This window comes from Neopsephotus bourkii, unplaced genomic scaffold, assembly GCF_033783945.1.
Source record: "Neopsephotus bourkii isolate Nb327-2 ecotype Australia unplaced genomic scaffold, CSIRO-AGI_Nbou_v1 NB_1638, whole genome shotgun sequence".
NCBI lineage: Eukaryota > Metazoa > Chordata > Aves > Psittaciformes > Psittacidae > Neopsephotus > Neopsephotus bourkii.
Genome location: NW_026902113.1, coordinates 6,860,845 through 6,884,355, shown reverse-complemented (window position 1 = coordinate 6,884,355; position 23,511 = coordinate 6,860,845). Strand labels below are relative to the sequence as shown.

The following is a 23,511-nucleotide window of genomic DNA, read 5'->3' as shown; positions in this document are numbered from 1 at the left end:
AAGCCTGTTTAACACACTTCAGAGAGATCTCTTAGTTGCTGAGTTTTGCAGAATAGGAACATTGTATGTGGTCATCTGTTTTACTTACGGATACCATTATGGGAGAGATACGGAGGAATATTAGTCTCACTGTATTTGTGGGTTCGGTTTTTTGCCCCATTTTCCCAAGTGCTTTAAATTTTACATTTTCTGAAAACCTAAACTGTAACCCAAAAAATACACTTCAACTACCTCCCACAAAGTAAGGCTGTAACATGAATTTGGAATGCTTGGATTAGTGTTTCCCTTTGTGAGTTTCATTTCTAAAATGTCCAAATGTACATGTGCACATTCAGGCTCTCTGGAATTGAAGTAAAAGTGAAGTAATTAGGGATGCATTTACACATTATCTGACATCAAAAGTGAGCCAGGAAGTGTTTCTAGGAGCAGAGTAAATTAAGTAAAACTTCATGTGTCCTAATGTGACTATGTAGCTTTGAGGCAATTCACTGCATATGAAAAGCAAACTTGATAACTTGCAGCACAACAGCACGGATAATGCTTTCCAAACAAAAAGCTAACTTTAATTTCAAAATCTTACTTTAGCACAGGAACATCAAGAAAACCATTCATGCAAGTGCATGCATCACACATGCTCAATCCTCTGAACAGAACACAAGTTACAATCCCATACGTTTCAGCCTGTAGCTTTCCCATGGAACTTTTTTTTTCCAGTTTAAAAATTGACATTAACATTAATAATTTACTTCCATCTATGGAACCTGTCAATGTTGCAACTTTGCATGCAGCAAAAAGAGTTCTACTGCAAGGCCAAATTCTTAGGCTACCCTTCTCTCCCTGTAGTTGCATTATTACTTGGCTCATAAATACTCTATACAGTCTGGCAAATAAGTAGGAAAGATGACATTCCAGAGACACTGAATTACGCAGGTGGCTCCAGCATTCCCATCACATCCACATAATCCATCTTTCACTAATATTTAAAATCACAGAAAATCTGGTGCTTAAAAAACATTCAGATATAAGGCTAATCAGTAGTTTAAAACTAAAAACCCCAAACCAACCAAACAGATGCCTCTCCAAACCAGGAATTTAATATACATTTTAACTATCATAAAGGCCATTTTAACTTCTTTTATATAGGCAGTGAAATTGTATCACAGAATCATAGAATAGTTATGGTTGGAAAGGACCTTAAGATCACCTAGTTCCAACACCCCCGCCATGGGCAGGGACACCTCACACTAAACAATGTCACCCAAGACTCCAACCAACCCAGCCCTGAACACCACCAGGGATGGAGCATTCACAAACTCACTGGGCAACCCATTCCAGTGCCTCACCACTCTCACAGGAAAGAACTTCCTCCTTATATCCAATCTAAACTACCCCTGTTTAAGTTTTAACCCATTACCCCCTGTCCTATCACTACAGTCCCTAATTAAGAGTCCCTCCCCAGCATCCTATATGCCCCCTTCAGATACTGGAAGGCTGCTATGAGGTCTCCATGCAGCCTTCTCTTCTCCAGGATGAACAGCCCCAACTTTCTCAGCCTATCTTCATATGGGAGGTGCTCCAGTCCCCTGATCATTCTCGTGGCCCTCCTCTGGACTTGTTCCAACAGTTCCATGTCCTTTTTATGTTGAGGACACCAGAACTGCACACAATACTCAAGGTGAGGTCTCACAAGAGCAGAGTAGAGGGACAGGATCACCTCCTTCGACCTGCTGGTCATGCTTCTTTTGATGCAGCCCAAGATACGGTTGGCTTTCTGGGCTGCAAGCGCACACTGAAGCCAGCTAATGTTCATTTTCTCATCGACCAGCACCTCCAAGTCCTTCTCCACAGGGCTGCTCCAAATCTCTTCTCTGCCCAGCCTGTAGCCGTGCCTGGGATTGTTTTGATCCAGGTGTAGGACCTTGCACTTGGCATGGTTAAACTTGATGAGGTTGGCATCAGCCCACTTCACAAGCGTGTCAAGGTCCCTCTGGATGGCATTCCTTCCCTCCAGCATATCAAACCACACAGCTTGGTGTCATCAGCAAACTTGCTGAGGGCGCACTCAACCCCATTGTCCATGTCACCAACAAAAGATGTTGAACAAGACTGGTCCCAACACCGATCCCTGAGGGACACCACTCATTACTGTTCTCCAGCTGGACATTGAGCCATTGACCACAACTCTTTACATCTGGCAGTCCAGCCAGTTCTTTATCCCCCTATAATCATAGAAACAAACAAGCTTACCTGCTCTCTTATTTCTTTTAATTTTTCCACTTTCTTGAGCTTTGTCGTGTACTCCTGGACTTCCTTCATACCCATATCTGTACAAAGATGAACTAAAAATCGGAGGCCTGTTTGAAAAAGCAAAACATTTTTTTAAAAAGGCTTCCAAGAAGGTCAAACTACAAGTATACCCACCCTAACAGAACTGGACATATAGAATGGCAAACAATGCAAATAACTAGCAATGCAAGGTGATTCTAGTCCAGTATCCCTGTACAAGTTGTGGTATTTTGCAAATAACTTGACATTTCCTATGATGCAGCTATAACCATGAACAGGACAAATGCCATTTATACATGGGAAAGGCATAAGACATACTAATTCATCTGTTTCAGAACTCTTGATGTTTGCAAAGTATTTTGGAAACTAGAAAGCGCAATAATGATATTAAGTTATTACCAAGGAGTCACTATCAACAGCATTTCATTGAAAACAATTTTTCAAATGCCAAGAGAATGAGAATGGTTCAGTTTTTCTGTTGCTGTGGTTGATTATTTTTAAAGATTAGTATTTATAAAATTAAAAAAACCCAACAAACCAGACATGAAGATTGACTATAACTGCATGAGAGAAGCAAAAGAACCTCTAAAAACTGTCTCCAGAAATATTATACCAAGCCCTGAAAACATGGTTGCTATTCCTATGTGTTTGTCAACTTCCCTCTGAAGCAGAAATGAGCACGACATGATCCATTACTCTCCTGACCGTTTTCACAACTATTTTATTTTATTTTTGTGCTCTTATTTTTCAGGTGGTTTAGGGAGTTGAACTTGTTCACTGAGAGATCAAAAAAGCATCAGAACAAGCATGAGGAAATGGTTGGGAGCACATAGCCAGGGAGGAATGAGTGAAGAACCACTGTTTCAGCAGCAGAAAATTTTAAAATCTGTTGTCTAATTTCTGCCTCCATTTTGTAAGTTACAGAAACTACATTCAGAAAAATATTAACATTCTAACAGGTTTATTAAATATCACTCTGAAATGTGTGACCATATGAATGTGACATTTTGCTTGTAACTTTGAGGAGTCATACTACTGTATCTCTTTCGTACAACAGAACTGTATGACAACAGTGCGATTATGTGTGAGCAGTGTGTTTGTTAAAGCAGAATGATACAATTTTATTTTTTTTTAAATACAGTGAGCGTTCTTCCCACATAGCATCTAAAAGTGTAGTCTTGTTATTAGTGAGGCAGTGCCGGGACAAAAGAGGATGTTTGCACAACCAGAACCAAACATTATTTTCTACAGGGCTTAGTCATTTAAAGTACATGTTTGACTGATTCTGCAAACATCTCCCTCTTCAAAGTTATGTTTCCTGTACTTCAATTTGAAAGTCTCTATGGATTTTCCAGAGACTGGCTGCCTAACTATACTTAAAAACCCAACAACAAAATCTCACCTTCTACATTCTTTTGGAAGGCCTGGCTTTGGTAAAACTTAAGAATAAGATTTTCTCATATATAGAAATTTACAGCAGGAGTTTCAACCAGCAAGGACTGGAAGTAAAAATACATACAATTCATTGTAAAAAAGATTAAATAAATAACACAATTATAAAACTTAGGAAGTATGTATGAGAAAAAACTCAACCAATCCACTACAGTTACAAGTTTATTTTCATCTCTTCAGCATTACCTTAATATTTCTTAAATCATGCTTTAGTGTTGTCACAGAAAACTTACAGCATTAGCATGAATAAAAATGTTAGTTCATTAGAATATTTTTGTATGAAAAATACTTCCATCATACGATTACTAACACACATATTCAATGTAACAGTGTTTCTTCTGATAGCTGTACCACTCAATGAACTTACATTCAACGTTCTCTGGGAATTTTCTGTGAATGACTTTGTATTTCTCTAGAGCTTTCTGGTAGTCACCTGCAAACAAATAAAACATCCCCTATCCACATATCCAAATACAATAAAGAATAACTAATGAGAAACTGGTACAATTTAACATTACTTCATCTTTTCAGTACATGTTTTAACATTGTAAGACCTGGGTTTTACTCTTTTTTGACCTGCTTCTAGGACCCCACTCTTGTATGAATCATCTGCTAGACAAGCTGTATCAAACATACACTGCAGCTGACTGGAGGCTGCATATGTATGGATTAGCCAAATAGGAACATGTACCAGCTGAGCTCTGCATGTCCATCCTTCCATCAGAATAATAAATGTGTCTCTCCCCTTTGCCCAGATCTGGTAGAAATTCTTTAGGATTTTGCTTTCAGTTTTGTCTTGTCTTGATCATGATGGAAAGGACTGACAGATGCTGTGAATCTAAACCCTCGTATCTATAAAATATCTGACAATAAAGTTTGAGATATCACTGATTTTTTTCTAGTGTGAGGCAGAAATCAAACTGACCTGTTATGTGTTAACATGATAAGGTGGGAATTTTGCCAGTGAGTCATACGTGAACTAAAAAGCAGCCAAAACCATTGTGTTTCTTTGCTGGGAAAACAGTTAATATGTCTGGTTTTGGGTGGTGCAGACTGTTCTTAATTCACTGGTTTCCCTAAGTCATGTTTCTTTCCTCACTGTTGTATTAAATATTGAGCGAAGTGAGAAAATGCATTTATTTATTATGGAAGTCTGCTCTGCAAAGCTTTAAAGAAGCATAAAGAAGAGTGATAAAATGGGAAAGCAAGAAAAGAAGAGTACCATTTACATCATCAAGTGTCCTGAAAGCATTTTAGGTGGTACAAAAAACCCAGAAAGATTAGTCTCTTTCCGTTTTGCTTACTGGTGTATTATATTTGAAGCAAGAAAATATAGCACATTAAGACTGTCTTTGTGTAATGTAACTACTATTTTAATGCTGAAAAATTATACCCAGTGTTGAAAAGGAACAGGAATTACATAACTTTAAAACCTAATTACTTATGTTAGATCAGATAGTAGTATAATTACATCGAAAAGATTCTATCAGATAATTTATGCTGTACTAACTCATTTTAGTTATTCAATAGCCATGGGCAGGGACACTTTCCACTAGACCAGGATGCTCAAGGCCCTGTTCAACCCAGCCTTGAACACTTCTAGGGATGGGGCAGCACAACTTCTCTGAGCAACCTGTGTCTCGTCACCCTCGTAGTAAAGAATTTCTTCCTAATACCTAATCTAAATCTACCCTCTTTCAGTTTAACACTGTTACACCTTGTCCTATCACTACAGATACTGATAAAACATCTCCTTTCTTACAAGCCCGCTTCATATATTCTCCAGGCTTCCCTTCTCCCAGCTGAACAACCCCAATTAAATTACAAAACCAATGTTACAAACCTCCAACCAATTACAAAAAAGTTACAGAACTTACCACTTCTCCTGTAGCAACTGGCAACCATCAGATGCCACTTCTCTTGTGTTGGTCTGCATACAGATAAATTAAAATTATGCACTCTGCCAAACAATGAATAAGCTAACTCATCTGCAGAGCACTGGTAAAGATCTACTATTAAACTACTTTTAATTTTTTTTAACCCAACATACTGCCTTCCAAAGAAGAATTTAGCCTGTTCAATATAGAGTTTGCCCTTGCATCACATTCCTGTTCAGGCCTTGATGCCATTCACTTGTAGTCTTTATTATAGTCTTTCTCCTGGTCATGATTCTGTGCACCAGACAAAATTACTTGAGCTAACATATGAATGACTAATCTTTGTGTGGGGTACAGAACCATGTAATAGGGGAGAACAAAATGCTAATCTGTATTCTGAGAAGAAAGCCCACCACTAGGGTCCCATGCACACCCAAGGGACGGATCCCTGCCAGGAAGTGCACTCACCGCTTCAGACTCTGGCTTCTTCTGTCATCGCCTTGATGGCCTAGTTGCTACCTGTCCTTCTCTTTTTAGCACATAATGGTGATAGATACGGTGATATGTTTGAGCACGTACACCAAAACTGTTGGACTCCCCCCATTCTTATAAGGATAACATGAAAATTAGGGAATTTTCATGTCAACATTGTAAGGATGTTCTGTTAGTCAAAGCACTTTTCGCACATGGATAACAATTCAACAGTAGCACATCCCAAAAGCACTGTATGCTAATGTTTTCAGAATAGCACTTATTCTCTTCAGTTTTTCCCTCCAGTCGCAGCACAGGCCATTTTTAACTCTAAATAATCTATTTGCCTGGTAGGTGCCAAACAGGTTTATGAAAGACAGCTACTTCACCTTTTTTTAGTTTCAGCTGAATATGTCTCTTGCAACAATAAAGGCAGCCAAGCAGGCACCATAATAGTTTATTTCGCAGCTCAGTACAAAAATTCTAGAGGGAATAAATTGTCAGCAGCCAGAATGAGCTGAACAACTCCTTTATTTATCATAGATTTGTGCAGGCTGGTAAAATGTCAAATAATAGAAAATTGTTTCTCAATTCAATGTCTAACATGATATCTTAGATTGCAATTTAAAATGTAATTATTGTGATTAAAACACAGAATATACTAAACAAACAAAAAAGTTAAACTAGAAAATGCTGGTCATGGTTAAAATAAACTTAGAATTTTAAAATATAACTTTATTTACATTTAGTAGTAAATTACAACCCAAGATTCATACTTACCAATTAACATATCTAGACTCTATTTTTAATACCAAATAAACAGCAAAACATCTGTTCTGTTATCTACTATTAACAATCTCAGTCTCCAGAGAAATAATTTCTCTGTGTTACAGATAGATTACAATTACAAATAATACTAAAGAATTTCATATGCCAGTTATTCATCATTACTTTACAATCCACATAGTTCATGCATGGAATGAGTGCAACATGAAGCATAAAATATTTAGATCTCTGCCAAAACATGATTATGAAATAATTCTTTTTAGTTTCAGCTATTTCTTTCCAAAGCTTCTAAGAAGGCCGTGAATGCCAGCATATGCAATCTTACAGTTTGATTAAAATATTATTTTTTAAGGTGGCCAGCATTATGAATAAAAGAATACTGGCAAACCTGTGAACTGTGATTTCTGCAAACTGTCTCTAGTGTATTTTCATCTAATCTACAGTTCTATTTCTTTATAAGTCTACATTTTCCTATTTATTTTTGTTTCAATTTTTATTGTTATTTAAACCTCATATTATCTCTTTTGTCATTAACGTCTAAGCCCTTTCAAAATCAGAATTACCATTTTCTACTGAACTAACAACCTATTCACAGTATAAACTCTCCTTAATAATACTTTACAAATTTTTGTTCACATCTTGTTTATATGTCTTTTAGATTCACAGAATAAAAAGAATGCCAAATTTTATATCATCACAAGACAAGCAACAATTGAGTTTGCTTAGCCTGATTTTTAATCGGTTTCTCGAAACACAAAATAAAGAATGAATTTTAGTTGCATGAATTTTGTTTGGCCTATTAACACAAAATTCTTCATGAACGTACAAATACTTGTTTCCATATGAAAAGAATATATGGATGTCTTTTTAGAATTCTGCTTAAACTCTGGATTACAGATTTAAATTTGACCAAATTTCTGTTTAACTATTTGTCTGGTAAGCTTCTAGTCTAATCTAAAACAAAATATATGGCGTACATACTTTCTTAAGTGCATTATATTCTGCTAAATTACAATATCAGCAATTAATTTCCTGAACTGAACTCAAGATATTTCAGCTATTTCTATCAGGATCGATTTGATCTGTCAACTTATTTTCACTGACCATTGGTAATTCTGCACTGCACATTTTTGCTTACTTGTACACCTTATTTGTAATATCCTTTCCATGGAAGGAGAAGTTATGTTAAAAGTAGAAATACAGCAAGAACTGCTGAAAGATGCATTTATCTAAACCATCAAGTCGTCACCACATGATAAAATAATAGAAAGGAAATATTTCACATAAAGCAACAGAGAAGGAGATCTTGGTGACTTAGGAGAGCTGTTCCCTGCTTTGTAGCTGTGTTTAATGGCAGACGATAGAAAAAAAGAGATTCTAACACCTATTATCTTGGGCCCAATGGTGGATATTACTTAACACTGAAATCGCACAGTAAGAGTAAAAACATGCTGTAGATTATTAGAATATTGAGAAAATTAAATAATATCCCAAACATTTTAACTTTGGTATTTATTTACAGTATTGGAGTTATTCAACTAATTTGTCTCTAGGTATACTTACGGATGTCTAATCATGAAATATTTGAGTGGGCATAGAATAACAATTACTTACAGGATAAGTGCTGCTCTTTCAAAGTACTCAATGGCTTTTTCACAAAACTGGGTTTCAATGTAATAGGCTCCAAGCCATTCAATGACCTCAATGTTTGAAGGGAAATACCGGTATGACTGACAAAATAGGAAAAGTGAAAGAAACACAATTTTAGTGATAAACAACATCTTTGTTACTTCTGGAATATCTTACTCAGGTGTTTAATTCTCCAGATGCCAAAACCATGTAATATATGAATGGAAGCAGTGTGTTACACTAAGCAATCCTGAAGAAAAAAAGAAAAAAGAAAAAAAAAAAGGCATACTAATTTTTCTAAGTACAGAATGCTTTTTAGAAGTTACCCAAGATGAGTCTGTCACATTTTCTATCCAGCCTGTTTTGAAAACTGTTATTTTAAATAGTTTGCAACAGCAAAACTGTTTACTTACATCATGTCTACATTTCAGTGGATTACCTGGAACATTAAACAATGTTAACTAATACGTGTACAATTCCACACTCTATAACCAGTCTGCTGGAAAACTGACTCAAAAGCATTCTTTTCTACAAAACACATTATGTACATAAATAACAGTTTCAGCTTACAAGTTCCTACCGAAATAGGCAACAAAATATCATCAAGCACAACTCCCCACTAGTATTCAGACTGCAACACAGCTCTTGGTCATCCTCATTTTACACAGATGAAAAGAACTCTCAGACTGCAGCAAAGCAACTTCCTGTCTTATTCCTGTTTCTAAAACAGACTAATCTCTACAAACTACAGACAATACTCTAGCTGCTTTGAATGGAGAGAGGATGCCTGTCTTTAGGCACCTGTATATATATATGAACTGAAACACATTATATATATGTATATCCATATCCACTATATACATACAGCTTCCAACCAACACAGTTATATTACACACCTTTAAAATGAAATTTATTATACCCATTTTTTTATTTAACCTTAGACTATATTTTAAATCAAAATTGTTAGGGGTCAATGTAAACATGAAAGCCTTAGGTCAAATACCATGTGGAAACACCAGCTATGTGCTTCCTTAGGATCTGACTTAGAAATGTTAGATTTTGTCAACTGTCCCCCAAAATTATTTTCTTTTTTTTTTTCCTTTTTTCCCTTTTTCGGATTACATTTTTAAAGGTTTAAATAAAAGTTTAATCAATTGTTAATTTGATATAGAAAGCTATGGCAAAATTTTCCTTACTTATGACAAAGTGCATTGGAAAAGCAATAAAGTACCTCACAATAGTAATGAAAAGCCTGGGATTTATCCCCTTCATTATCATATAATTTCCCTAGCTTTGCAAGTACATGTGGATCAGTTGGTACTATACTGATCAACTGCAGAAGCCACTCTATGGCTTGATCGGGATCTCCCATGATCTCGTATCTGAATTTTCTTCGGTCAAGGACTGATACTGATGATATTTTGATTTAGTCATAATTCCTACTACTTTACATAATGTGATCCATATGTTGGACAGTTACACTAGTCACTGAAATGTGGAGATACACTGTCTTTTCTACACATTGTTTTTATAGTTTCATTTGTATTATAAAGTATTTTTCCTATGAAGAAGAGAGAAATATTGAGAGGCTTTGGCTGCTCTTTCACCTTAAAAACACCTTGGGCTTGGTTCTCCTGTCTCTCTGTCACTAATTTTACTTTGACTTCCTCATTTATAAGAACCAAGTGTGAGGACCTGGTGATCTATCTGTAGCCTTTACAACTTGGTTAGTTTCTCATAATACATTATTTTGTCCTAAAGTAAGTGGTCAGGTAAAATTGCTATCCTCGAGTACAGACTTTTGCCTGCAGTGAAATTTTCTCCTGTATGTCTAAGCAGCACAGCACAGATAGTGTACAATGCTGGTTCAGAGAACAGAGGCAGCTTTAGCTGTAATTAGACCTATAGTACGATCTCCCCTTCTCCATTACCCTTAGCAGCACAGACCTCTGCAGCAGTGGGAGCTGGAGCAGCTGCCCAACATGTTTTTTCAGTTTCTGCACCTTCCCCTTCACAGAGACAGCTTGCCAGTATTTGTGGAAAGCAGTTTTACTCTTCCCCAGATGGGCATTGGGAGTTGTAGGGCCATTTATGTTGTTGTAAAGGAGCTATATGAGGAACAGAGATCACAGCCCCTTTGTATTTTTGGAGGTTACTTATTTTACTAAAATATATTTTTATTACCTTCACTATTCTTAAAATTGTAGTACAGCAAGTGGAATCTGGGGAGGATTTCGCACATCCTCAGAAGCATTATTAAAGAAATTCAGTGTGTACAGTATCACTGGTGATGTGCAAAGTCAACCCCTCCCCTCCTTAGCTTTTCAACCTGTTGACCTGTTGCAGTGATGGGAGACAGTTTTTTTTAAAACATACACTAACTAATTCGCAAACAGCTTTCAGAACAGAATTTCACTTTCATTAACTGTATTATTATTTTTCTGAAAGGGTTTACTCAATTGTGCTTACATCTGTCACATTATTTTTCTAATGAAATCAGCCGCATTTTAAATACTCCAGGACACAATACTGAGTGTAAATATATTCCCTGCCATGTGTACAGTATTAATATATTTCTTCACTTGCTCCACTGGAAATGTCCAAGAAGGTTCTAAGTTCTGTTCTCATTTTCACAAACATCAGAGAATGAATCTATGCATGATCATTCATCCTAATTATAATGGACATCATAGTAAATTTCTAAGTCATCATGTCATGACTGATACACATTATTTCAGATTAAATGAGTCTACTAAAACCACCATCCCTTATCATAATCCAGAAAAAGATACATGTTTGCTATCTGATGAAGGACTTGGGCACTATTTCGAAGGATTGCATGGAGTTTCAGAAAACAATCCAAAGCTTCATCTATTCTGTTTAACTTCTTATATGTTAAACCTAAAAAAAATAAAAGGTTATGATACTATTGCAATGAAAAAAAGATTACTTTAGCATATTAACTGACAGAATAACCAAGAAAAATGCAATAGGAACACGGTACTCAGAGGCAGTGTAACTGCCTTGGCATTGATGGACTTTTATTTGTGAGAGCCGTGCTTACAATTCTTACCAGCTAGTATGACTTACCAAACTGATAAACACAAGGAACACAAACGTAATCAAAGACCAAGAACGTTTGCAATCACGCTTTTTTAACCAGATGAGCAAGGGAAGCAGAGGGAGTGCTTTCACAGGGGAATGACTGATCATTTAATAATGCTAAAACTGGTGTATTTTTAGTTGATAGTAGAAATTTTTATCTTTAAAGTGACTTAATCAGCTGCAGTTACCAGTTGATGTTAACAGACTTTTTTTTGTTGCAGAAGAGATAGAAAGTACAAATTAACAGCTTGCTATAATATAAATTACTGAGTAAAGCAATAATAATCAGTATATTTCTACACAAGAAAACTTTGAAAGCCAGATTCTTAGAAACACTAGTGTTACTTATAGACAAATCTAACTCCCAAAAGCATTTTTGGCTTACCAAGATTATAGAGTGCTTCAGTGCATGAGGAATCATTCCCGAGAGCTTCCTTATAAAACTCAGCTGCTTTTTCATAGTCTCCTTTTGCAAAAATAGTATTTCCTTTGTTAGTTAGAGCTGCTGGATTGTACCTATCAGAAATTACAGCTAAATCTGCATAGTTAGCTGCTTGTGCCAATTCATTCTCCTACATGAACAAAATAAACATTATATTAATCATTTGACAGTCAATTTTTCTCACAGCTGTGTCTTCTTACACTTGGTGGAATTTCAGAAGATTGAGGATGAAAAAAAAATAATACATTCTTCAGTCCTGAAATATTCCATATGTATTTGCATAAGGCAGATCATCTCCTTCTAGTTTCAGAGAACTTAAGATGAGAACACAAGATGTGTTTTGTCCCATTCAGTTTTCTTTGCAACAAAGCAGTATTTCTATTTAAAACAAACAAAAAAACAAAAAAAAAACCCACACTCACAGCAAAACCAAAATCAAAAAGCCCACCACACAAAAAACCACATCAGAATAAATTCCCATATTCTATAAACTTCAGACACAATCATACCTGCCTAAGCTACATAGCTACATATTTCACATGTTCCTGAAGTTCAGCCAGGGTCTTAAGGACCCGAGTTTTAAATGCAGTTGCTGTGCCTCTGCACAAATCACACTGCAGGCATACTTCTGGGGCCTGGGGCTTAATCTCACTCTTCCTCCCAGCAACAGGATACAAAGGACATGTTCCAAACTTAAACTACAGCCAGAACTGGTGCTCTAGAGTCAACTCCTCTACATACAGATTCTTGTTGTTTACAGAGATTCAAAGACAGAAAAATTGCTACATAATTGCTACATAGCTGCTACATAAACTGTAGCTCTTTACTGGTTTTGTTGAAGCAAACACTTACCAAATAATAAAGGAATGAAAGGTTTGTTGCTGCTGCACTCTTTACATTGCTCTCCTTTTGCTCGAACATTTTTAAAGTCTCCAGTGCCTAGAAGTGATTTGGAAACAACTTACTTCTCACTGAAGCAAACTTATACCTAAGTTCTTTCAGGAAACACTCATAAACTTGACAGTAACAGCAATTATCAACCCACATACATGATAATTACTAGAGCTTGTAACACACTCTTGTAAGCATGTATACACAGAAATATATCTGTAGTAAACACAATCTTGGTCACAAAATTTCAAAAGTATTGGCTATTTATTACTACATCGAAATTTAGATTAGATATGGCTACCTTGAAGTACATAGGTATCTGACAATTCTACACATACAAAACACAAGTTTATATTGCATTTAATCTAGTCAGCTAATTAAAATTCTCATAACTCTCTAAGTGAACGCAAAAGCATTGACATTAAAACTCGTATTAAAAAGTTAAAAATGTACACACTATATAAAAAATATGTTAAGCGTGTAGGATTGGATTTCAGTTTGCAGTTGTTTCTTTTCATAAGCTGATGACACCTGTCTAAGTTTAGGAAGTACTCAAACGTGAAGACCGAGATCAGAAGATTCGTTTTAACAACACTTTTACATGAAAACTAAATTTCATAAACTTCAAATTAAAGAAGTTTGTGGACAAAAAGTAAACAAATTTGTAGCTAATAAATCATCAAAGAAGCTTTGAAATAAACTGCAGCCTTTTTCATTGATTGTGTGATAACATTTGTAATTGCAGACTACATTAAGAAAGTCTAGCCTTTTTACACTAAATATTTATATTAGCTACACAAACTGTTAGAATATCACAGTGAGCCCAATTCCATCATCTATTACAACACAGATGTGGCAACTTCAGTATAGCCGTCAACATTAGCAATTCAAAAAGTTTCCTTCTTCCTTTACATGAAACCTAAAGCTGCTGTTTACATATCAAAGTAAAGGCATGATACTATATGTGGAATGCCAATACAAACAAAGGAAACAAATCTTAATTGACTGCCACACATACTGTTTTTACAGCTACTTTACACAAAAACAGGACTGTACTAAAAAGGTGTAAAATGACGAAGTATATACAGCTAGATGTAGTTCATTGATTTGGTCAGCTAAATTCCACCCAAGAACTATGTACTACTAAAGGTTATAATATTCTCCTAAGAATAGTAAATTCTGTAAAGAAATACACCAATTTCAATGAAGAGAGCATTTAAAAAGTTAGGCTCTAGATTTTGTGGTCTCTGAAATCTAAGACTTCACTGTAATAATGTTAAACTTATATGTATATATTTATGACTTTCTCCCAGAAAGGAATGGTCCCAAATACTTACAGATGGAAAGCTACTATAGCTGAGATATTCTATTCTTAAGAAAAGATTCAATTCTTCATGGAATTAATTTTTAGGAAACTTAGAACTACATATATATTTCAAAGGCTCTTTCTGAAAAGCTATTTCCCATTGTACCTGATTTGTTAACCTTTGCTTTGACTGCTAAATGGCACCTTTGACAATAAAGATTAGAGTGGAAGTAACCTCTTTTTCATGTATAATGAAAAGTTTGTATGTCTCTGAACTCTGTTCACTTAATGGCAAGTTATGTTACAGGTCCTTTGAACTATTTCAGCAATTACCAGCCCCAGGATGAAAATCCATAGCAATATTCCTTTTGCTCTTGCAAAGTAGAAATGTTCTCACTGTAACATCAGCTAAATTTATATTTTTATAAATAACTTCTAAATTTTTAATCCCAAGAATAATTAGATTCAAGAAGCAAAACACAGACTGTCCAAATGAGTCTTTGTGACATGTTTCCAAGGTACCTAAATCATTTGCTTACAGAAGTTAAACTTCAAAGCAGTTTGCCTGACCCAAGCAGGGTCTGCAAGAGATAATAGGGGGCTGCATGGCTAACCTGCAGAATTTTGTTTTTAAATTAATTTTCAAAGTTTTTATTTGAAATAAAAAAAAATTCAACATCTAATACACAAACCTGCTTACTAATAAAATAGAATCTAGATATATTATGGTAATTTTCACTTTTTTTGCTAGGCCTGTTTTCAAATATCATATTCATTATGATAAGTACATAGTTAAGCCCATTATAGTTACAGCAGAAATCTATTTTAGTTCTTTTTTTTCAAAACACGATAAAAACTTGAAACTAAGTACTTTACAAAGTTTCCATTCTTGTTCTTCAGCCAAAGGTGTGTTGACCAGGTGGACAGTTAGTAAGTATATGAAGAGTAGACAGACAGGATAAATACAAGTGGCAGCTGCAGTTGTATTAAAACAAAAAAAACTCTAAAACACTGCAATCACCATTCTGCAGTCCCATGCTAATATTAAGTAGTTTCAGTGCAGGTTAGAAGTCTTCTATCACATAATCAAATTAAAAGAGCATCTCCTCCACTTACTCCTAACTTCCAACACCTTTCCCTCTTCCTCCAGTGGAATACTCCACAGAACCATTACCAACAATCTCTGTATCTCATCTTACCTCTGAGAATTGTTAGGGATTTTTTTCATTGTTGGTTTTAATTTGTTTTTTTAACTTATGCTGGATACTAACTGGAAATTGCAAAGAATTACCATCAGAATAGTAAATTCTTGAGATCATATAACTGTTTACCTAGTTGTAACACTCTCACCCTTCAAAAGTTATCATCAATAGAGCTACTAGATTTTTCCCAATATTCCAAACTCTCAAACTGCTTCCTTATCACAGAAAAGCTATCAGTCAGACATACAGTATAATAAAAGATAACTCTCTTGCTGTATCTACAGGGAAGGGAAAAGAGGACAGGACAGACAGGAGGAGCAACAGCTGCTCAGAAAACCAGAAGAGCTTAAATATGAGAAGGAAGAACGGTCTAAAGTTGAACAAATAGCTTTGTGTGCAGCCCTCCGAGCTATGTAAAGGTTAGGGACTAAGAAGATGAGAGATATTCAGCTTCAGCTGTAATTTTGCTGCACATGATCTCTCATACTTCTTTCCACACCTGCAAACCCAAGGGTTGCTATATATCTTCTTATTTATTCATCACTGCTATTACCGAATGTACTGAACAGTGCATGTTGGAAGGAAATTGAGCAAATACTTCAGATATCTGAGCTTTTTGTTCAGATTAAAGTTTTTTTTCAACTGCTCCCATTTCAAACCAAAAATATTTTCACACACACACACAAAAACAATAAAAGGAAAATCCCATGAAATTTTTGATGAAAACCTGGCATTATAAATTATAAAAATTTGATTAAGAGCAAAAAAAATAAATTTGTCTCAAAAGAAAAACTTTAAAAGAAAACCGCACAGTCTCCTAGATAATACCATGGTAAGTTGTGGTATTAATTTATGTGCATACAGTTGCAATTTATATGCATAGAAAAGGGAAGCTACAGTTAACAGCCTGATGTACTTATTAGCAAGGGACTGAGGAAGGCAGGTCCATCATAAAATTCATTCACAGAAATGCCTCTAATGAATGACTGGACAGCCAGTTGAAAAAAAAGATCTTACCTACATAAACATAAATAAATAATTTCAACATAGCCAAAAGTTACTTCACATGTATATTTTAAAATACAAAAAAATAATGAAGAGGGAACATGTAATAATATGCATGATAAAAACTGTAAAAATCACAAAGATTTTGGTAGATCTATTGTCTGAACAGTTAATGAGTTTTGAGCAATGAGCTATACTTTTACTTTAAAGTATCAATGCTGTATCTTTCCTATGACCTCCCTCATTTGCTAATAGACACTGTGCCTTAAGATGCCATAGGATCTTTTCAGTAACAATGATTCATCCTAGCCCTCTGCTTTCCAGGGGGGCAATCTTTCATAAAAGATGCAGAACTGTCCAAGCTCCTGAGCAGATGCTGGATTTAATTCAAGTTCATATTTCAATGGAAGTATAGGAGAGCTGACTGAAGTTCAAGGTCAGGTTATAATATTTTAAGGAACGCTGTAGGACATATGTAGCAGTGAGAATTCCGTAACCTAAAAAAATACTTATGAAGTGCATCTGCATATATTTTTGTACTATAGTCAAGCTAACCGAGAGAAAGATTCAGCTCACACCAACAAAAACACTTCCACACTGATTAGCAACATCCCTTCTAGGCTCCATTGACTGTACTGCCTACAGCTCCATTAACTGTAATGACAGCTTGGACACCCAAGGAAGGTAATTAACTTTAGGCATCTCAATTTTGACATGAGCTGCATTCACTGTAACTTCTGCGGCAGAAATTTCATTTAGATAAAACTCATCTTTTGCCAGAGCTCTTATTTTAGTGTGCAACATTAATCTGATTATTATGTTCGTATAACTGATTCCTCCCTTCCTGAAAAATATGTGATGGCTAGGAGAGATATCTTTGCCAATACAGTATTAACAAGTAGTGATGTGAAAAGCTACTATACCTGTTTAAAATCCTGCTGCCTCAAGTAAGTAGTGGCTTTATTTATTTCCAGGTCATTGGCTAACTCGACATATTGGGAAGTTTTTACTGCTTCAACACACCTGCAACAGAAACCCATTACCAAAATGCACCTGTGCAAATACCACCTTAAGTTACAGACTTTTACAGCCAATTTGCTTTCTAAAATGAGTTTTTTCTAGCTATTCTTTCTTCAACGAGGCAAAGAGCACTTTGAGTAAAAGTATGTGAAAAACCCTGCAACAAAACAAAAAACAAACCCCATTTTATTCCCCTAACCTACCTTAAGAACACAATCGCTGCAGTATGGATTTTTTTTTGTCAGTTGCCTAAATAGCATATTCTTTTCCACCACTGAGTGATACTTGGTGTCAGATACTGCCTAAGATGATTTTTCAAACCTTATAACCTGTTGCATATCCTTCCAAACCCATAAAACAACATGGTGGACAAAGTCAGAGACTGCAGATTGTGTCCTTAAGCTACATAATAATAACAATAATAAAGTCATAATAATTAAGTTTCTTCCTGGTTATCCCCCAGTTACTTTTGGCTTACGGTCTTAGGCAAAATGACGGCAGAACAGAACACGGCAGACAGTTCACATGTTCATTCACAGACACTGTCTTCCAGGGCTTGATATGGTGTACTTTAAAATTGCCTAGTCGTTTGAAGCATGAACTTTATTTATTGTAGACATATACTGTTCTCTCAAACTGAATTAAGCACACTTTGTGGAATTAAGAGCAACTTTGTGGGATACTTCTTTAATCCCTTCCACATTTTTTATTATTTTTTTTTAAGTGGTGGAAAGCTACCTTCCTTTCTTCTAATAGTTGGCTAATTTGCCAGCAAGTTTAATTTAGCAAACTGGCTGCTGCTGGAATTGGGTTGGCACATGGACAGTCCGCACAAAGCACAGAAATGCCTTTTGATGTTGAAGGAAAAATAATGTAGACAAAAAAAGCAATTTCTATAAAATCTGCAATGAAAGAAAATTCAAAAACCAGTTTTCAGCTATTACTGTTAACATCTTTTAACCATAAAATGCAGTGACATCTAATTATCCAACTGTTCCTTGCAGAATATGACAGAATAGTCCCAAGACCATGTCACATTTTATGTAAGAATTTGTGAAATCCAAAGATTATTTTTCCTCACTTTATTTTTGTAAACAAAATTAATCTGATTAAAAGCACGTTTAATACTCAAGGACTCATAACAAAGTGCAGTATTTGGAAAACTAAGCTCATGCTGCTAATTGAATTTCTTCACTGGGCTTGAATATCTCAGCTTAGAATAACAGAGAGTAAATCTGTCCTGGTACACACAAAACAATCCCACACATCTCACTAGAAGTTCTTTAGTTAGCCAGAACAGATATCATAGCGGTTTACTTCATGCCAAATATTTTGTGGATAGCAGTATGGAAACTGAGTATCTAACATCCTTTTCCAGTTTTCTTGAACAAAAACCAAAATACAGAGCAAATAAATCTGACTTCCTCATGCTAACAAGTTATAAAGGAGCAAGCTGATTTTCACACGACGTACTGTTTAAATTCTCATAAATTAGAATGGCAGAAGTAGGGAAATTATAAGATTATGATTCTTAAAACATCAAACACCACCTTGTGGACTCTAGAAGACTACACGTATCTGTGTCAGATTATTTCATGTTAGTATAAACAGCTTTATCAGTTAATTATAATTATAGGACTTGCAAAATTTTAAAATAATCCTAACTGGGAAAGAACAAAACAAATCAACCAACCAACCAAACAAAAAATTATGAACAAAAAACCCCAAATAACACTGAAAAAAAACAAGTAAAATTATCTTTCCCCACCAAATTTCCTTCACTTCCCAAACATTGGGCGTACCTTTTAGTAATGCTGTGGCTGCAGATACACGACATTCATTTGTGTACATGTTATTTTCCAATATTATTATTAAAAATACTAAAAATATTAAAGTCCTTATAATAAAAAAATACATTAATACATTGCTAATTAAAAATAAATCCTGAAAAATTATGTTAATCAGTTTTATACCATCCTTAACAGAAATTGTGTCCATTTTGTTTTGTGTCAAAGAAAAGAGTAGTCTGCTGTAGGAAATACAACAGAAAGCAAAAGCTAAGCTGTAAACTGAAAAATTGAGTGGATTCAGAAGTCAAAATGGTAAGCTGTATCAGCAGCCTATCACTGTATACACTTGTGTAAGCGCTTAAGAAACCATACATTAAGTTTATATTTATAAACATTAAGTTTATAAATAAAATGCAAATAGCCCTTTCTAATATTATTTAGATTACAGTGTTTTATGTAATGGCTCTATGGAGTAACGAGAATTTCTAAGGTCCCCCAAGTCTTCATTATGCTATCTTCAAACTTACATCAAAATGTAGCAATTGTTGCCTTCTTCATAGCATTTGCCTGTGGACACTTTTAGAAGTTCTTCAGTGCTCAAATTATTTTTTCAAATTCAATTGAACTTCAAGAAGCTCTTTTTGTGCTAATACGTAACAGCTCAAAATGTATTATTAATAGTTGAGTTTCAATAATAAATTAATTTTTTTTTTTATACAGAATAGACTCTAACGCTTTGGTTTGCTCTTCTCCACAGCATTATGGAGGCAAACTGAAAATAGGCTGGATACTATGTTTGAAATGTGAAGCAAATTATGTTTCCCAGGGTGTTTGTTAGTGAATAGCCAGCATATAGAGAGACTGGCATATAGTTCAGACAAAAATAAAGCCCCACTTGACCCTTACCAGTCATAGCCCACTGCAAAAGATGTCTCAATTACTGGTGCAATGAGTTTAGCAGCTGTCATGATGTATTCCTCTGCCATGGATTTCCTGAGAAAAAAACAAAAACAAGGAAAACAAACAAACAAACAACACACAAACATATCACCATTTCACATACATGCATAGAAAAAATAACCAAATCTTGTTCTTGATTCTTCCTGTACTCAGGACAAACTTAGAAGTTAATCTAACCAGTCCCCTGCTACTGTCCTGTATCTTGATAAAGCTCTCTGTTTTTCTGTTTTCCTTTCACTGCACACTGTAGCTGTATTAAAAAAAAAAACAAGCAAAAAAAACAAACCACACACAAAAAAACCCTAAACCACCTAAAAACAAACAAACAAAAAATCAAACCCCCCAGAAAACCAAAAACCCCACAAACAAGAAAAAAAAACCCCAACACACCAAAACAATGCTGCAAGTTTTAAGTAATATGGGGTAGATCTACTTTAGTGCAGTACACTAAACTGAGTGATCCAACCACTTCTTCCAAGCATGCTCTTTCCTAAGAATTACAAGGACACTTTTATAACAAGAGTTGTGGACACCTGAGAAGACTGATAATATTTTCACAAGCTAAAACCCATGGCTTCACAGTCAACAAAGAACAGACTCCACCATTACCTCTCACGTTCCATTTGTCCTAAGCTGTCATTTTTAATAGCTTCGATCAGTAGATTTGTATGTGGATCATCCTGGAGGAAAACAAAGCAACAACAAATTACACCAGGATATATGCATTTTATTTATTTTATAGAAATTATGACTAAACATAAATTGATGCAAATTACTTATTACTTCTCACATTTAAAAAAGCTAGCTTCAGTTTGAAGCAGTTTTCTAACCCCCAAATCTGAAATTTGGCATTACAATTACTTTAATCCTGTTTTCCTGCTCATGTATGTGGTCATAACTCACATTAGGGCTGTTACTAGGTGTAGTTAATGTCATGTGTATCAGACTGGGAAGGCTGCAAATCACAGTGAGAACACACTCACATGCTTAGAAGTAAGAGCAGCCTTAATCATCTGCTAAACTGCAGCAGTATTCAGTAGGTGAGGACCTGTGCTATCTTTGCATCACAATAAATCACAGAGTCATCTTGTGGTTTCTATCACAGATCTTAGCTATTTTTAAAAGAAATAATGCAAGTATTCTGTGAGCCACCCCTTCCTCATTTACTGAGGATATATCACAGACTTATACAAAATAAAAAACAGAAGGAAACTTTGTGATCTCTTCTAAACCTCTTCATAACGAAATACATAAGTTGGAATCTTAAAGCTATAGCTTGCCTATCCTTATGAAGAACTTCTACAGTCTAAAGCCTTTCTTCCAATGGATAAATCTTATACAGTCTTCAATTAACTTAAGTGTTTAATCACCCTTACAGTTACATAACTTCTAATATAAGAAATTTCACATATATACATAATATATAAGAAATTCTATAAATATTGATATACATACTTCATCCATTAAACTTTATTTGCTTATGCTAGGCTAATAGGAAGCAACAGCTACTCTTAAGCTACAAATAGTTTGAAGACTAATTGTATCTTTGATCTTTAGGACTGAAAATGGAAGCTTTGCATCACTGAGGAAAAAAAAAAGGATTGTTAAGAGAATATGAAGGGCTTGACTCCATCTTTCTATAGAGGACCTTTCTAAGAGGGACCCTAAACCTATTAATTACGTTTTCTTGTCTTTAACATCATGAGCTGCTGGTTTCATGGTACGAAGGAACACCAGTTTCCAACCAAGTCTAATAAACTAAAATAAGCACCTGTGAACTTTAATGGAACTTTCTTCTGTAAGATAACACTATGGTATTTCAAGTTTATTAACATTCATTTTGTGATAACTTGCATTAACTCACTTATTGCTTTGTTCCCTTTATTTTAACTTATAAATATTTTATTAAAATTTTATATTAATAAAGGAAGTAAAGCAGTAAGAGAGGTACGTAAGTCAGCCCAGATGAATTTTAACAAAATCATTATGAAGACAATTGTGTGGTGTGAATTTTATGTATATAGTTTTTATCTTTTGAGGAAAAAAGGATTTGAATGTTTCCAGCATTATTTTACACTTAGGAGCAGTATTGCCACACTAAGTTCATGCTAGTAAAAAAAATGTTATTTTAGATACATAAATACACAGTGACTTACATAATCAGCACAGTCCAAGCATTCAGTGTCTATCCCTCTTTCTGCTGATTTACCATATAAAGACACAGCTTGCTTTGTTCAAACATACATAGTTTATTTTGTTCAAACTTACATTTGGTGAAATGTATTTGTCATCGTAATTCACTTCACAGGGAACTGCAATCAGTTTTTGGAAGGTTTTTTTCATTTGCTCACAGTTTCCAATAGCAAAATAACACAGGATCAAGTTGAAGCCTGTCTTCAGGTTTGGGGACATGCTCATTATAAGTTCAAATGAAGAAATGGCATCAATGTATTGGCCAGTTTTAATAAATGCAACTCCAATATTTTCCATTATTTTAATCCTAAGTAAAGAAATCAGGATTAGGTTATATTTTCAGCTATCAAATCATACTGTATCCAAAACTTGTACTCAGAACTATGCCTACTAGCAGTAACTCACCTCATCTCTTTGTGAACGCTAGGAATCTGGTCTAGAGCCATACGGTAGAATTTAATAGCTTTGGAATAGTTCCGTTGTTTTAAATATATATTTCCCATATTGACCTTCAGTCTACCTATCAAAAGAAGTCAATGAGTTACAGCCTTTTAAAACATAATTACAACATTCTTACATTGTTTCAAAGTGACAGACTAGAACAACTTCTTAACAAATTTGCCTTCATTATAGGGTACCAGTGTCCCTTTAAAGCAGCACTGCACAGAACAGCCTCTTTTGAATTTTCACCCAGAGGGAGACACAGTAATGAAACCTGGAAAAGAACTATATTCTGATTTTGATTGTGAATTAAGTGATGTGGTAGAGATTATTTATAGTGTTCTCCAGGAAGACAGCTGCAAATGAGCATCCCTGAGAAAAGTGCACTGTGGAAGTCTCAAAGATGTGCAAAATACTAAAAGAAGCTTTCAGAAGACAAAAGCTGAGTAAAAAGAGAAAAAAAAGCAAAAACAGTATTTGAGCACATAATATAGTGTGTGGTGTTAGAAAATTATGTATGTGGCTTTAGGTTTATCTTAGCCTATGGAAAGACTTCATGACTTGAAGAATAAAACCACATTATACTAAATCAGAGATTATGAGTGTCTGTCACCCACTCTGATAGATACAACAGCTAAGATCTCTGTGAGTCAAC

The 23,511-nt window shown here is 35.0% G+C and overlaps 1 protein-coding gene across 6 annotated transcripts in view; it reads right to left on the bottom strand.

Annotated features, from left to right (window-relative positions):
• Nucleotides 1–23,511, bottom strand: part of IFT88 (intraflagellar transport 88) — a 45,932-nt gene that overhangs the window by 12,720 nt on the left and 9,701 nt on the right. For 5 of the 6 annotated variants that reach the window (XM_061374509.1, XM_061374511.1, XM_061374508.1 and 2 more), the window contains 13 exons: nt 22,821–22,935; nt 22,491–22,722; nt 20,832–20,902; nt 20,169–20,255; nt 17,376–17,475; nt 12,901–12,987; nt 11,992–12,178; nt 11,294–11,402; nt 9,733–9,883; nt 8,487–8,602; nt 5,616–5,668; nt 4,106–4,171; nt 2,248–2,354 (listed from right to left, as the gene is read on the bottom strand). In XM_061374509.1, coding sequence (XP_061230493.1) covers nt 2,248–2,354; nt 4,106–4,171; nt 5,616–5,668; nt 8,487–8,602; nt 9,733–9,883; nt 11,294–11,402; nt 11,992–12,178; nt 12,901–12,987; nt 17,376–17,475; nt 20,169–20,255; nt 20,832–20,902; nt 22,491–22,722; nt 22,821–22,935 — 1,481 coding nt within the window. Of the gene's footprint in view, nt 1–2,247; nt 2,355–3,688; nt 3,786–4,105; nt 4,172–5,615; nt 5,669–8,486; nt 8,603–9,732; nt 9,884–11,293; nt 11,403–11,991; nt 12,179–12,900; nt 12,988–17,375; nt 17,476–20,168; nt 20,256–20,831; nt 20,903–22,490; nt 22,723–22,820; nt 22,936–23,511 lie in introns of those variants that run through there. The other variant, XR_009728648.1, reaches the window with a different exon arrangement.